Source organism: Tyto alba, unplaced genomic scaffold (assembly GCF_018691265.1).
Source record: "Tyto alba isolate M040663 unplaced genomic scaffold, T.alba_DEE_v4.0 Super-Scaffold_6, whole genome shotgun sequence".
Lineage (NCBI taxonomy): Eukaryota > Metazoa > Chordata > Aves > Strigiformes > Tytonidae > Tyto > Tyto alba.
The window spans coordinates 39,501,964-39,518,244 of record NW_024881327.1 but is presented as its reverse complement, the minus strand read 5'-3'; the positions used below and the strand labels follow the sequence as shown (position 1 = coordinate 39,518,244).

Genomic DNA, 16,281 nt, shown 5'->3' with positions numbered 1-16,281 from the left:
CTTTTTGATATATTTGGAATATTTATAATTACCACAGTTAAAAAAAAAATAAATTACGAAATCTGTATGGTAAGCAGAGCTTCTTAAAAGCAGAGGATACAAATTGAAGAACTTCAATGTGTTGATCTAATGAATTCAGTAAAAACTTGCAAGCTAAGTGTTAGGTTGATTTCCCATGATTAACTGATCCTTATTTGAAATTTAATAGCACTTACTGTTCTTCAACCTTAAAACTTTATTGTAGTTTTCAGTTTACTACATTATTCAATATTGTTTTGTAATGTAGCCTAACATTTAAAATACAGTACAGGTTTCTCTTTGTAGATGCTCTGGAAATACAGCTTGCTGTTAACTGCTGAATATTACCATGTTTATATCTGTTTTTTAAAGTGCAATAGATATGGCCTATGATTATTTTGTAGAAGAATTTCTTAAAAAATTGTCTGTCTTAAGTATTACTTGTGTGCAGGCAAGAACCCTGTATACCTATATTTAATAAGATGACTGAAACTGCTAGAGATAGGACAAATACTAAGAAAGCTTTGAGACTGATCAATGATTAGAAATCTAAAATACTATATTAACCCAAGGAGTTCTTTTTTTTTCTTACTCTTAATGTCCACTTTCTAATTTGTTACTCTGCATGGAGTCAATTCAGTGTATATATTTTTGTTTGTTCAGTCTCATTAGAGATTTGATATGGTATTACTTTCCAAAGACACCTCGGAACTATTCAGTTCTGGACTGATTTACATAATAGGCTTCTCTGTGATGAAGAGATACAGCCTGTGGGGTGTGTTGTTTTTTGGGGTGTTTTTGTGGTTTTTCTTTGTTGTTTTTTTGTTTGTTTGTTTGTTTGTTTTTGTTGTTGTTGGGGGTGGTGGTGTTTGTTTTGGTTTTGGTTTTTTGTTTTTTTCCTCATTCAGTTTTCCAGGCTGTGGTTCCTTCCAGACTCTCTGCTTACAGAAAGTCCTGAGGAAAGGCCAAGTTCATAAGTATTTCCTTGCATGAAGAAATGCAGAAAGTGTCCTGGTCCATTAAGGCTGGCTGCCTCCCTCCTGAGAAACACCCAACTGCTTCTTCTTAACTAATTATATTTTGCATTGGTTCACCACAAAATTAGGCCCAAAGAAAAAAGTAATTTTTAAAACTTCACACTAATCTTACAATCAAACCCTGTTCTGAAGCAGAAAAGAATTATTCTGTTAAGATCAAAGTACAAAGTTTGTATGTGATCTGCCAACTGTAATGGAGAATTTTTTCCTTTCTGAATTGCCACTGTTTATCATAACTCCTGTTATTACATAGTTGGCAAATATACTTACTTATGAAACAATACACATGTCCAAAGCAACTTGCTGAGGTGAGGACTCCTCCTTATGATAATGAAGCTCTCAAAGAAGTGGTGCCGTGAGGATATGCAAATCCAAAGAAGGCCTTTCAAAATATGCCTGTTTGTTTGTGTGCTCTGTACTATTTATAGCTCGTATCAGAGGATAATCTGATTTAAATAAGATAGTATCCCCAGTCTTCTCTAATTGTCTGGGTGTTTCTATTGCCTTCTATCACAGCAGTTGTGCAGTAACATCATTTATTCAAGGTTCTTAACTGCTAACTTAGGACTGACTGAAAAAAATAGGTTGAAAATGTTCTTTCTAGTTTAAGAAGCAAAATCCCAGGTCCATCCAAGTTCTGTTTAACTTGTTACCAGCTTACTTGATCACACTGGGTAGGATTGAACTCTGGATTCAGGCAAGTAACTGTAGATGGCTTCATGTGTGATTAGTAACTAAGCTTCCTTTAATCAATGGGGATCTGACCAGTACAGTCAGTGGAGTATAGAGGGCTATTCAGGTCACTGGAACATAAGCACATTACACTTGATTCATTTACCCAAACCAAGGATATCTAAAAGATTTACACAGTCCTTGGAAATGTGATGTATGGTACCTGTTGATGCCCTGCACCATTCTGGAGCACCAGCTGAAGGTTAGGCCAAGTCTTACAGAGGATAAATGGTGCTGGACACCTCTGTGTCCCACTCGGTCAGCTGAGTAACTGTCCAGTCACCACTAACTACATTAACTGGATCTCTGTACTACAGTAGAAGCTTAAACGCAGTCACTGCAGAAATATGAAAATAGATGTTTGGATCTTAAAGTGAATCCCGCACCCCACCTACTCAAAAGTACCTCAGCTAATAGCTACTTTACAGTTGTTTCAGCCTACATTTTTTTCACTTCAAGTGTATTTTGGAGTTAATTCTCCATCAAAGATGACTAAACAGAGCAAGTGAAAGAGTTATGTTTTAAAGATTAAATTTAATTATATGGTGATGAGTTCTCTTTAAAGAGGAACAGATTAAATGTTTTGTATCCTTCCCAAACGTAAATTATTCCCATCACCCGATGTAGATCCATTGTCTGTATTAACCTGCAGTTTACAGTGATTCTTTCTGATTTAAGATAAGGTGCAGGATTCTGTGGGCAAGAACTGCACTCCACTGGTGAGAGTTTGTCAGGACAGTAGAGGAACCAACCCCAAAACAAAATACAGCTGTACTGACTGTCACGGACAGTGCTATGCTGGCTTGCGCTAATTTTCTTGACTCCTTCTCTAAGCCACTAGTGATAGGAGTTAACTGGAGTTTGACAGACCTTAAAGCTGCTCTCTGATTTCTACATAGCAAAAGCAGCATCCTTTTTCCTTCTGATAAACTTTCATATTACTATGAAATAAAGAAATTGTACCTCGATCAGAAAGTTGTGTTAGCTACCAGTGTGAATCTAGTCTACAATGCTTTGCTTTTGATTTGTTCTTTATGTAATAAATAAATTTAAAAGAAAAAGTTTAATTGGATAATATAGCTATGACTCATCAAACTTACCTGATGGGCTTTCTGTTTCCAGCACTGGCCCAGAACGTTACAAAGAAAAAAAATATTTGATTTCTTCATCTTGTTTCATTAAGAGAGATATCAGCACAGAGTAAAGATAACTATAACTCATGCAGTATCTTTAGATATCAGGGAATGTTGTAGTTCTAAAGCCAGTTACCATCTCCAGAAAGATTTGTTTATTATTTCAGATCATTTTCTGAAGACAAGTATTACCAAAGTCACCCACACTGGTTGCCTTTGAAAATAGGAGTATTAATAATAGTTCCAGTGTTATGCAGAGGAATTCAGTCAACTGATAAACACTAACAGGGGTTACCTAAACTTTTTCCCACAGGAGGCATAAATTCTGGTAGAGGTACACACAAACAAGAAATTTTTATAAGACTGTGTTTCATGTAATACTCTTCACCTTGTGAAATAGGTACAAAACACAAGCTTTGTCTCTTGGCAAATAATATCTGATCATGACTTGCTACTGTTGGTGTACATATGACCCAAAGGTATGAAGCAGCTTCCTTCAAAGAAAGCTATTAGAGTAGCTTTGCTTTTCCATTGTAAACATACTCACATTGCTATTGGGTGTGAAGCTGTTAAATGACTGATGTGGTACACAAAAAAAAAAAAACAGGGAACTAGGGAGTTAAGGTGTTTTGTAGTACAGTAAAACACCACCTAATCTTCATCCTATCTCCCCACCATGTTTCACTGTGACATGTACTTTGTTACACATGGTGATTGTAGTTCAGTACTACTCCAGAAAAACTAGTTAGGCACTTGATCTTTTTCATGATGTGTGCAGCATGACTTACCACCACCATACTAACTTTGCAGACATTAAATATCCATAATAGTTCATGAGTTACAGATGTTGAGGTGGAAAATAATCCAATGAAAGCATAGATTGAGAAAGCAGGGGTAAGAATGAAGTTTGTGCCATACAGTTGTTGGCATATAGTAGCTGTAGTAAAAAGAGGAGCCCTAATTTATGATGTCTAAATGAAATACCCAAGATAAGAGTGTAATTTCCCTTTGCAAGCACTTTCTAGTTAATGAATACAGGCTGGTTGCCTGTGTAACTGGTGTTCTTTGGAGAAGCCTATGGCTAATGTATAATTGATTTGTGCCAGGAAATGTGTCCTGATCCTGGGCAAGAGATGGAAAGTGGTTTGTATACAGACTGTGCAGGTCTAGCATTCTTTGGAACAGACTGGATGTCTCTGCTTATAGCTATAAAATGAGACCTGAGCAAATTATCTTCTCTTAACCAGTTTTCTTCAAGACAACTTCTGACTTTCCTTCAGGCTAGACTTGGGGAGCAAACTCAAATGCATTGTAAATCATTGAAGGACTAGAACTTTGGAGCAAAACTACAGCCAGACCAATTTGATAGTACAGACTATACCCTAACTTTCTCTGTGTCTTCAGATGGGGAGTAGTACAGCTAAGATCATGGCACAAGCCTGTCTGATGCTTAATTTTAAGTGGGATGAACCTAGACATGAGTAGGTGCTTTGCAGATAGCGTTGAGAAAGCAGTGTTAATGTATAATTTCAGTATTGCATTCCTTTTATTTCAGATGTGGTAGGATATAGTAATCCTAATTGTGCCCTCATCAAGTTTTTGTATTTTAATTTTCTGTCTTTTTACAAGCTGCCATAGTTAAGCGTATTAATAGCTGCAGACATACAGGTGGTGGATCATTTGGAGACACTGACCATCTTCATGTATCAGGAGCTATATGGCAGTACCCTTGATTTGCTTTAGGATAATGTCAGGGTTTGAGTCCAGATAGCAACTGAGTACCACACAGCCATTCACTCACCCCTTTTCCCATCAGGAATGGGAAGGAGAAAATTAAGGAAAAAGGCTCAGGAATCCAGATAAGGACAGGAATGGGTGCTTACTCATTCAGGTCATGGGCAAAAGATAGACTCCTTAGAGCAGGAAAAAAACATCACTGATTCAAATGCTAACAAAGACAACACTTAACAGACAAGCTGGGACAGTGAGAAGCACCACCACATCCAAAAACACCTTCCCCCCACCTCTCCCTTCTCCTTAGGCTCAGCTCTGCTCCTCATCTTTCTGCCTCCTCCCCCAGCAGGTCAGGGTGCAGGGGATGGGGGTTACAGTCAGCTCGCCGCTCCTTCCTTCTTGGGAGGTGGAGTGAACGCTGCACATTCCTCCCTGCTCCTCACGGCTCCCCTGTCCATGAAGCTTTTCCAGAGGGAGTCCTCCCCATGGGATGCAGCCGTTCCCATGCTGACCCGGTGTGGGTCACCCCTGCGTGTTGCAGTCCTCCCAGCGCTGAACTACAACAGTGAGGGCCGCTTCTCTCTTCATAGTCCAGGCTTCCTTTAAGCACAACTGCCTGTCCCAATGTGGGCTCCTCCGCAGGCTTTAGGTCTGTCTCTGTTCCTCTGCAGACCTCCATGGGTGGCAGGGAAGTGGCCCTGCCATCTCACCACAGGATACGGGGCGGGGGCTCGCCCCTGGTGTACACAACACCCCCCCTTGCCTTTCTCCTCCTTCCTTCCACTGACCTGGGGGCTTGTCCTTCTCATAACTCTCCCTCACAAGTCCCCCCAACCCTCTCTCAGGTTCCCCATCTTAAATACATTATTGTAGAGATGTAGCCATCATCACCAGTTGTCTCGGCCCTGGCCAGAGGCGGGTCTGACTTGGAGCCAGGGGAGCCTCTAGAAGCTTCTCACAGGGGGAACCACTGTAGCCCCCTTTCCCGCTACCAAAAACAGCACCACAGAAACCCAGCACAGATAGGAACTGGTGGAAAATCAGCATCTGCCAAAATACTTTACTTACTTGTGGCTGTGAGTCTTACTTCATATGTCTGATCCCTTGGTTGATACCATGTGCATTTATTGCTCCCCTTGATCACTCAAGTTTTTGCACTCCCATCATTCTTGTACTGAGCTCTCTATTCAAACAGTGTGTGTGCCTGGCTTCCACACAAGTAAGGACAGTTTCACGGGTCTGGTCTCACTTACCCATGCCAGTCTGCAGATGGCCTCATCCAGTGAGTGAATTTTGCATGGGTAATATGCGGATTTTAAATTCTAAGATAGATACTGAAAGATATCTCCGTTAAAACAGATTTTGAATCAAAAATTACTCATTAATCTTCAATTAAACAGGTTGTAACTTAAAGATACAGTTCAGCACTGAAAAATGGACTTTACAAGGAAATGCTTCAGCCTAAGCCCAATGATTCCCTAGGGCATATTTGTTAAGAAACTAAGAAAGATTTACATAAAGATATAGGATACATAAAACCTTGTCGTGTGTATTTTGTAGGTAGCTGTGATAGGACCGTGGTCTGAGCGGTAAGAAATGAGGTACAAGTTATTAGAAAGACCAGTATAGGCCTTACAGCTTTTTCTGTAAATCCTGCTTTTGTTCCTATATATCTAAAATCAGTTGTGCATTTGTTTCTCTAATTTTACGCTCTTCTTAACACATGGATTGTTTAATGCTCTTCACCCTGCGCCCTGCCATCTTTGTCTTGATGACCTACACTGTTTGAGTAAGAAGTATCCAGTGGTTAACTAGCTTCTCTCAGAAACACATTATCATTTCCAAAAGGCTTGGTAAAGCAGCTATGCTCCCTCTTGCCAGGTTCACTCTAGAGCAGCTGCTTCAGCATTTACTTTTGCATCCAAGTAATAAAACATAACTTCATGCGAAAATTCCACACTTGGTAGTAATCTGAGAAAGAAATGTAGATCTATGGTCCTTTCAAAGTTCGTTTTTGAATACAACCCTAGTTGCGCTATCAGGCATCTGTAAAGTAACAAATTCTGTATATATCATTATACTGTATCTTTTAAAGTATTCTAACCTGTGAGGTTCTTCGCTTGTCTGACTGTTTGGTTTTACTGTAGCATTAAATAAGCATTTTAATTCCTATTCTTGTAGTGTTTGGGAGGTTCGCTGGGTCACTTATATAACAAAGTACTTTGATCTAATCTCTAGAATAGAGATTAGTCCTTTGTGCCAAGTCAGATTTTCATTGTATAATGTCCGTTGCTGCCAATGAATTATGCTCAGCCTAGACTTTTAGTACATGATAGAGCAGATATGCTTGCTTTTATTGGGTTATTAGTCTCTTTTGACAATTATTTTAAGGATAGAAGTTCTGTTGATCGTGGCAAGGTAGTACATAAAGAAGATAACTAATAATAAAGAATTGGTTTGACTTTCTTTTCTTTTGGAGTAAGCACATTTGTACAGAGAAGTAAATGGCAGAGACGATTAAGGAAAATAAGAGAAAAAATGCCGGTTGGTTTGGCTTTTTTTCCAGGCTATGCGTTCCTCCTGTTCCAAGAAGAGAGTTCAGTTCAGGCCCTGATTGATGCCTGCATTGAAGAAGATGGAAAGCTCTATCTATGTGTTTCCAGTCCTACTATCAAGGACAAGCCAGTAAGTAAACAGTAGATGGCCTGCAGGCTATAGCTGCCATCTGTCTAAAGCTGCATTTGAAATTATGACAATGAAAGTAATCAAAAGCAAGCTACCATTGGCAGAGCTCAACATCTGGAACAGTTGGATGATTTTAAAATTGTAGTGTTTTGAATTAATAGGATTAAAACAGAGCATCTAGACATGCTAAGATAATGGGGTTATGGTTGGCTGACAGTTTATACAGGCTGATGAACATATGTCCACAGTGCAGTGCAACTTAAGGTAGGATACTGTTTTCTTTCCCAATTTAATAGGTTCAGATCCGTCCCTGGAATCTAAGTGATAGTGACTTTGTGATGGATGGTTCCCAGCCACTTGATCCTCGAAAAACAATTTTTGTTGGAGGAGTCCCTAGACCATTAAGAGCTGGTGAGTATAATCTGTGGCTATTTTTAAAAATAGGAAATTACTGGAAATAATTTGAACCATACATACTTTTGTATAGTTATGTATGGATAGTTATATATACACATGTAAAAATAGAAGACTGTTGTGATAGTTATAACCACAGTACAGTATTCATGTATTCTTACATTTCTCTAGTAACTGTTTTCATCTGGCTTTGGCCATAAATCACTGTTCATCACTGAGATTTACTGGAAACTGTTACATGTCTACAGCTGTTGAAAAAATTTTTATCATATTAGCAAAACTGTAGTGTAAACTATGTCACAAAAAGGTTTGTTTTTAAAATAATGCTGTGAAAATCTCTCTGGCGTGCTCCATGAGTATGTGGAGTTCTGTTTGTATTTGCTACTGCTGTCAGGTTGCAGTTACTCTTGGTAGTATGGTCAAAGCAGAAATGCAGGCAATGGAGTAGTTGAAGGAGTTAGGTATATAGGAAAAAAGGAAGAAATTCAAAATGCTGGCACAGTCTGTATGGCTCAACACTATATGAGATTGCAGGACTCTTTCTAGACTCCTGTTGGAGTGCATGAAGGAAAAATTAAATGTTTCTGTAGCTGTGGAATGGTTGATCTACAGCCTGGATGGTCTGCTTTGTGAGATTGACTGCAGTAGCCTTTTACAATTATTTTATTGTGGCCTTCTAGCAAGTAGGTGGAAGTGAGTGTTGGAAGTAAAGCATAACATACAGTGGTTCAAATCCCATTTTATATTAGAATGACTGCTGGGCTTCATTAGTCTTCCATAGTTTATAATTAATTTTATTCTTACAGAAAGATGAGCTTTCAGATGGAAGACGTAGGAGAACCAAGAAGTGGTAGTATAAATTGGGGATATAGAGAATCTTAAATTTTTCTGTCTTGGACCTGCAATGCTCAAGCTTTGTTGTTATTTTACTGTTAACACTGTACTTTGGACTGTAGTACAAGCTCTGTAAATGAACATAAACACAGTATATTCCAACTGCAGATTAATTTTTCTCTAAATTCTGTCCAAATACTCCAGATTACTGTGCTGAATGTCTGTGATAAATTTAATGGATGCATTCTTACAGTTAGCTTTCAAATGCCGTGTATATGTGAAAATGAAAATTTTATGGCATTGGGAAATAAGAATCATGACTTCACAAAAGCAGTGAAACTTCAGGAGACTTCTCAAACAACTGTTGAACACCAGTGACAGCTGACACCTTTATACCCTAATACAGAGGATACTAATTCTGAAAAAAATATTTTCCACCTAAATGAACAGCAGAACTGAATTCCGTATAACTATTACTAGAGGATGGGTAAAATACTTGATCTGTAAAATTTGAGATTTTTGTTTCTATGAACTTCAGTATCTAGGGTAAGCATAAGCACTGGAGAGATAATCAAGCTCTGTGTGGCTGATGAGAAGGTGCTAACTACATCTTTAAATTCAAGTAGGACATAGAGTGTTAGGACAGCCAGAGAGCATGTACCAAGGAATTTGTGGCATGTGGATCTATTTTATACAGCTTACATTCCATGCCTGCCCCAAAAGTCTTTTGCTGTAATCACCTGAAGAAAACTGCCCTGGAATTTCAGTTCCAGGTTATCAAGGACTGCAAGGATTTACAGTTCCATTGTTCCTTGGATGTCTGTACCCATAGTGTGAAAGATCTGTCTGCTGAGTATTTCACAGCTTATTTAATATGTTTTTATATTTCTTGTTGTTATCGTTACATCAGCTGTTGCAAAAAATATTAACATGTCTAGTATTTTTAAATGCAAGTATATTATAAACAGTGTGTACCGTAACAACAGGTTAAATTAACATTATTTTGCTTCTTAATAGTGGAGTTGGCTATGATCATGGACCGTCTCTATGGTGGAGTTTGTTACGCAGGAATTGATACTGACCCTGAGCTGAAATACCCAAAAGGTGCTGGACGGGTTGCTTTTTCCAATCAGCAGAGTTACATTGCTGCCATCAGTGCTCGGTTTGTTCAACTTCAGCATGGCGATATTGATAAACGAGTAAGTCTCTATAGAAATTAACAAAAATAAATAAATACAAGAGTGGTGATCTATAAAGGAACTTCTCAGGGTGTGGTAACATTGCATTTGATTGGCTTTCATGTCAGCTTCTACATTTCTTTTAGTATTCCCGTAACTCCACTAGTTCCAAGAGTTAAAACTGCGAATGCCCCCAAACAAACAACATGCATTCCACAGAGCAGCAGTTTGTTCCTTGGACATATGTTAAACCATATGTTGTTTCTGTTATGGAGTTCCTGGTTTTGTTGTCTATGGGCAAAGGGTTCGAAAATCTTTTTCTCTCCCTTGTTCTAATGAAACCAAATACTGTGATAATTCCTCTGTTATTCATAGGAAACGCCAGTATTCTTTTGTTTCAGATTAGATTTGTTATTTGTAGCTGCCCTTAATTTTAGCCATAATTGTCAGTGCTCAGCACTTTAGAAAATCAATCAAGCTCAATACCTAAAATACAAAATGGCTTATCCTTTCTGTTTGAGAGAGTCTTCCTAGTATTTACCAATGTACATTTCTGGTTGCTACAGATGCTTATTGCTACCTAAAGCAAAACTAACTTTTGCTAAGAAGACTAGTCAGTATAGAAAGAAGTCCAAGAGTAGCAAAGAAAACTGGCATCTAAATTATGTCAGGTTTAAGTGTCATTAGTTTTGGTGTCAAGAGCTGCAGAGTTAGACACTGGTATTAATAGATGTTCTTTTTTTTTTTTTAAAAAAAAAAAAAGGTCTTAGAGGAAAAAGGGTTGAATAAGTAAAGTAGTTCAAGGTCCAGTCTCCTCGACAGATGAAAGACATGAGAAAAAGAAAGTAGTACGCTTAGCAAAAGTCTGCTGTAGGGAGGTAGCATGTGCTTCTCTCCTTTCAAATAGAGTAATTCAGCTTTACATCTGTCTCTTGAATACCAGTTGCCTAGTGAACTGAAATCCCTAAACATGGTCCTTTCCAGAGGACAAGTGGGTCTGAATGTGGGTAGTGAACTAGGCTTCATGTTAAGATGGGACGGCTGCATTTTGCTGGTGGGATTGCTGTCCTTGTGACTTGCAGCTGACTCACTAATAGCTCTAGCTTTTGGCTAATTACATAACAGGAAAAATGGCCTTGGCACTGTGACATACTTGAGTATGTGGATAAAATGTGAGTAAGGGCCAGAATCTAGAACTTGACCTTAAATGCTAAATGGGTCGTTTAGCTTCAGAATCAAATACAGCTTAGTGTGTTTCAGGAGCCATCTGTAGTGCATTTGGCTGTGCAGTGACCTAACTTTAAAATTAGAGGTGGACAGCTGAGTCCCATCCAAACTAGTTTTCCCTCAAAGGTGAGAGATACGGACTCAAACCCTGTAAACTGGGGGACAATTTTATCTTGGTCTTCCTCATCCCATGGGAGTGTCCTTTGCAGTAAAGGAGTATATGGTAGACTGGCAGTGCCGCTGCATAAGACAAAGGGAGGCATGAACCTGCCTTTGAAGGCTGCACTTTCAGGTAGGTTTTTTTGTTGTTTGGGGGTTTTTTTATGATAGGTCACCAGACATTTTAAGAGCAACTTGGATGCCGAGCAGGCATCTGAAATGGCAGTGCTTGCTGTTTGCAGAGAAATGGGTATAACTCGTTAATGTATGATATAACACTGAAATACTTAAAGGGGAAGGGCAGTAAATCTCCAGTAAAACAGTGGGCATGTGCTGCAGGCTTCTTGGAGCTTGGGTAGGGAAAAAAAACACAAAATCTACGCCGGATCCTACATGTCAGTATCACAGCATTTGAGTTATATCCATGAGACTTAATTTTTAAAAACAGTAGTCAAATGATTTCTTCAATCACTATTTAAAAAAAAAAAAAAAAAAAAAAGAAAAAGAAAATTAAAAAAAACCAATTATAAATAGTATCTGTAGGTAGCTGTTCATGGGGTGGAGAGGTTGCTGGAGAGAGGGAAGGAAGATCTATTCTTTCTCTTTAAATATGTGAATTATCACAGTTTCTTTTTTGATTGTTGCAATTTGTGTCCTTTCTTTAATGCTTGAAAATTGATTTTTTGACTCAAGTATCCTCTTAAATCTGAAATTTTGGCATTTTTATTAGCACCCTTGTTTTTTCTTATTTTTAAAAATGTGTGCTACTCCTGAGAGTTTTCACTTGTAAAATACAGCAGTGCCAAATCTAAGTATTTTAATAAATTTGTCTTGTGATGTGGAGGGTTTATGAACATTTTTGTTGATTTCAGAGGGCTTTTAATCTTTGTTTTTTAAATAATCTTCTCTAATTAAATTATATGGTCAGTCCTTATTATTTATATAATTATATATGTATTTATACAACCCAGTTATACACATTGCTAAGGGGTAACAGAGAACAGACTCTTTTTAGGGAACATCTTAACTCTTAGCTGTTTCCGAAAGTATGAAAAAAGCTATTTTCAGAAGTAGTTTTTTGTTCCATGTTCCACTAATGCCTTTTCAGGCTCTGAAAATATTCTAAAATCAGTATTACTGTTGATTTATAGATGAGCATAGGTAAATCTGTAAATTACTGTTTGTGTGAATGAGGAAGGTAGTCCTACTTCGGGTACTGTTTTCATCTGAGATGTGTGTGTATGCTGACCAGTAAAGCAATATATTACGTATTTCACTGAAATCTTAGAGGCAAGCTGTTCTCCTACCCTTTACCTTAGCATAGCCTTTCTATACCAGTTATAGCCAGTTCTGTAGCCCTGCTGTCCTTTCACATTCTTTTCATAACCAGTTTTGTCTGTGTAAAAATCTTTTTTCATTGCTACATGTTGCAGTTCACCTGTTCATCCTTCTGAACTTCAATTCAAAGTATTTATAGCATTTTTTTTGCACATATCTTTTCCTACCTTAATGGGAAATCTTAGTGTCACAGTCGCTCAACAACATTGTTTGTGATCTTGACTTCTTCCTTACCTAAGCACTCTGCAGCTTCTCTCCAGTTCTTTTGATGTGTAGATATGTTTAGTTTCTCTAACAGATGTTTTTCTTCAGTAATGTGCTCCTCATCCTGTTTTATCGTATATGAAAGCTCAGCTCCAAACATTTCCTTGAAACTCGTTTGGAGTTTGAGCTCCAAAAAGTTCCTTAAAATGTTGTTAACTTTCATATGCCAGCAGTCTGCATCCACTTCATGTAATGCTTCCATTCCCCAAAGTGTTTCTCTAATACATTTGAAATCATCTTCATACCGATCTTGGTGCATTACTGCACTGAAGCTTGAAATATATGCTGCTTCATGCTTTTAGTAATCCTGAACCATGAACACAGTTACTGCATAAGGTACCTGTTTATTGTAAAGTTTGAGTGTAATTTGTGGTAGGGCAGGTCGTTGTAGAGAAATAGGAAGTAGAGCTTGTACTGAATATAGATTACTGGAAGAAGCATAGATGCATCAAACGTAGATGGATTTGACATGTCAAGTATGGCGTGTATTTCTGAAGCTAAGAACATGAAGACTATTCTGCTGTAAAACTTCAGGGTAGATAGCTGGATGTAAATTTTTTCCTATGGAGACACAATGGAAAAAAGAGCATTTTAAAGTTCTTATTATTTCAGACATATTCTGTCCGAATATAGTACATGAAGTTGATGCCTATATGTAGCATTCTTCTCAGGTAATAGTATCTCAGAAAAAGACCTCATACAGCAGTGAGTTTTAGCATGAACTGAAATAACTCTTTTTCCTAACAAAAGGCAGAAAATACCATCTTTAAAAGTGAGGAAAATGTGGAAGACAACAATACATTCCTTAATGATGGAGTCAACTCATTTTGTGTTTTATTATGAAGTTGTTCTTCCTGTCTGATTGCAGTCTGGAACAGTTCAGTTACGCAAAGACATAATGCATATTTACCCCTGGACTTCTGCCACTTTTCCACTCTGGCAGTCAGATGAGCTTGGGAGAAAGAAGTTGTGTTAGACAGGTGCTTCTAGCAGTCTGTAGACTTGCAAAAAGTTCTTTTGAAAACATTTTCAGAAATACATTGAGTACAAATTTCTGTACAGCTCAAACACAAAAAGGGAAAGTAATAGATGACCAAAATCTGTATCTCCAAATTTGACCATTTCTCAGAAATAGGGAGTGAGTTTACAGGGAACAGGAGTGCTAGAAGGTCTATGTTCCAGCCTGCAGAAAGTACTTTTAATTTGCACACAAAATAGTACATACAGTGACTTATGCTTACTTTTTTAAAAAAGTTAATGTATGAATGGTTACATTCTTGTATGTTGAATTATTTTTTGCTAAACAGTATAGAATTCGATGTCGTGTTGGGGTACATTCGGGTGCTGATGAGATTAGTTGGGAGACCTGTGGCCTTGTTTGCTTGTTTTATACATATACTTTCATATTATCATTTGTCAAGAACTTCCTTCCAGAATAAATCAAAGAGAGGTTCTCATGTAGCTATTTATTAAATATATAGTGTACCACTAGAGATCTACCTTGAAGTGTTCTTCTTACTGTATGGATAGATCTGTAGATTATAAATGGTAAAGAGAAATAACTGATTAGTTAAAGGAGTTAGTGTGTCTGATTTCAGGCTTCTGTTTCAGTATTTTTTTAAAGCAGAAGAAAGCCCAAGTGCCCTCATGTAAATTTAAGTAGGAATAGGTTTTAACTAGAATTGTTTCTGTTTTACTCCAACAGGTGGAGGTAAAGCCATATGTGTTGGATGACCAGATGTGTGACGAATGCCAGGGTGCACGATGCGGTGGAAAGTTTGCTCCTTTCTTTTGTGCCAATGTCACTTGCCTGCAGTATTACTGTGAGTTTTGTTGGGCAAATATCCACTCCCGTGCAGGACGTGAATTCCATAAGCCATTGGTAAAGGAGGGGGCTGACCGCCCACGTCAGATCCACTTCCGCTGGAATTAAACATGGTGAACCAGCATCTACACAAGGAAAGAAGGGTGCATGTGGCTTACTGTGTTTGAAGATACTGACATGCAGAAGAAATAAGTGCATTCTTCTGCTTTTCACCCCAGCTATCAATACATGCATCTTTATCAGCAGCCAAAACACTACAAGCCTCTTGTTTTTCACCAAAACCCTACATCTCAGGCTTACTAATTTTTGTGATATTTTCATGTTAAAATAAAATGTTTTTTTGTATTTTCTCCAAGTTATTTTTATATGTAAAGTTAAAACTAGATATGAGAATGTTTTTGCGTAGGGGCACACAGTCTGCTGCTATATTTAGTGGGTGAAGCGTGCACTTATTTCTAAACATGGGTTTTTAACTTCAAGATCTGCCCCAGTAATTTACCAAAGGTAGCAAAATAGTGAAGATGGAATATGTCTGCTACAAAAAAGCTTATTTTTATTGTTGTTGCTATTTTCAGTGTATACATAAACTAAAAATTAGGGTTGATTTTTTGCTCTCCATTTTGACTTGCAAGAAATAATACCTCAAGATAATCTGATTTATTAGCTATTTTTAAACATTTTTAATCACAAGCTGTATTAGCTTTGCTGCTATATAGGTGTTATGTGTAATGCCACCTATTAATACGGGATTGAAACGTTTAAGACACACTGCATTACAGATTAAATGCAGGCAGCACAATATGGCCTAAACTGCCATAGTTTTAGAATGTGAAAAAATTGCATGTTTACTTACCTGTATACACCATATGCATGCACTAGAACTATTAATCAACAAGAGGTGAATTATTGCAGATGTTCAAAAAAGGCTCTCTTGAAACTAGGTAGCATGAGCAAATTTACAAAATTTGTTACAAAAAACAAACTTGCATGCATTATTGTGACTGACGTAAAAAAATGTCCTACATGTGTACAATATGCAAATTAGTTTTAGACTAGAAAGTGCAGCCATTTTGTGACCTGGTCAGTAGTGGAATTCAATTTTATGCAGACTGGATGTAATATTGTAATCCCTGTGCAATTTTGTGATGTGTGCTTCTACTTAATGTGGCGTGATGTAGTATAGATACAAGTTTGAGTAAAAAGCTAGCATTTAAAAAATTCTTTTAAGCCCCCTTGATTGTTCATGGTTAAGATTTCCTCTACAAACCAAAGATGGCCAGCACACTGCTAATCAGTCACCAAATGTGAAACCCATGACAAATGCATACAAAAATAGACTTATATAAGAATGCGTAATGCTTTAGAAATTAAATCTAAGTCAAAATGGAGAAGGTGTAATATACAGACGGCTAGTTGCATAACAAACTAAATTTTACCTTTAAGACAACAGTGAAATTTGGCTTTAAAAAAACCTTGCTTACATGTTTGACCTGTGTGCGTTGTGGTCTTCTGTCAAACTGGGGTCACTGTTGCATGAGAAGTAGCTATTTGACAGTCAAGGATAGTGTTTTTATTTTAATGAAGGAGTTCTAGTAATGACATTGCTTGCAGATTTTGAAAAAAAACCAAAAAAAAAAAAAAAAACAAAAAAACAAAACGTAGTTAAGACAGAGGCAATATTTAACTGAACACTAAAAGAAAAT

General features: G+C 37.5%; 1 protein-coding gene across 3 annotated transcripts in view; it reads left to right on the top strand.

Annotated features, from left to right (window-relative positions):
• Window positions 1-16,281, top strand: part of CPEB2 (cytoplasmic polyadenylation element binding protein 2) — a 56,821-nt gene that overhangs the window by 38,365 nt on the left and 2,175 nt on the right. For all 3 annotated transcript variants that reach the window (XM_032984440.2, XM_032984439.2, XM_032984438.2), the window contains 4 exons: window positions 7,221-7,339; window positions 7,636-7,750; window positions 9,605-9,786; window positions 14,459-16,281. The exon at window positions 14,459-16,281 is cut by the window's right edge and continues 2,175 nt beyond it. In XM_032984440.2, the coding sequence (XP_032840331.2) occupies window positions 7,221-7,339; window positions 7,636-7,750; window positions 9,605-9,786; window positions 14,459-14,686 (644 nt within the window). In that variant the 3' untranslated portion in view covers window positions 14,687-16,281. The remainder of the gene's footprint in view (window positions 1-7,220; window positions 7,340-7,635; window positions 7,751-9,604; window positions 9,787-14,458) is intronic.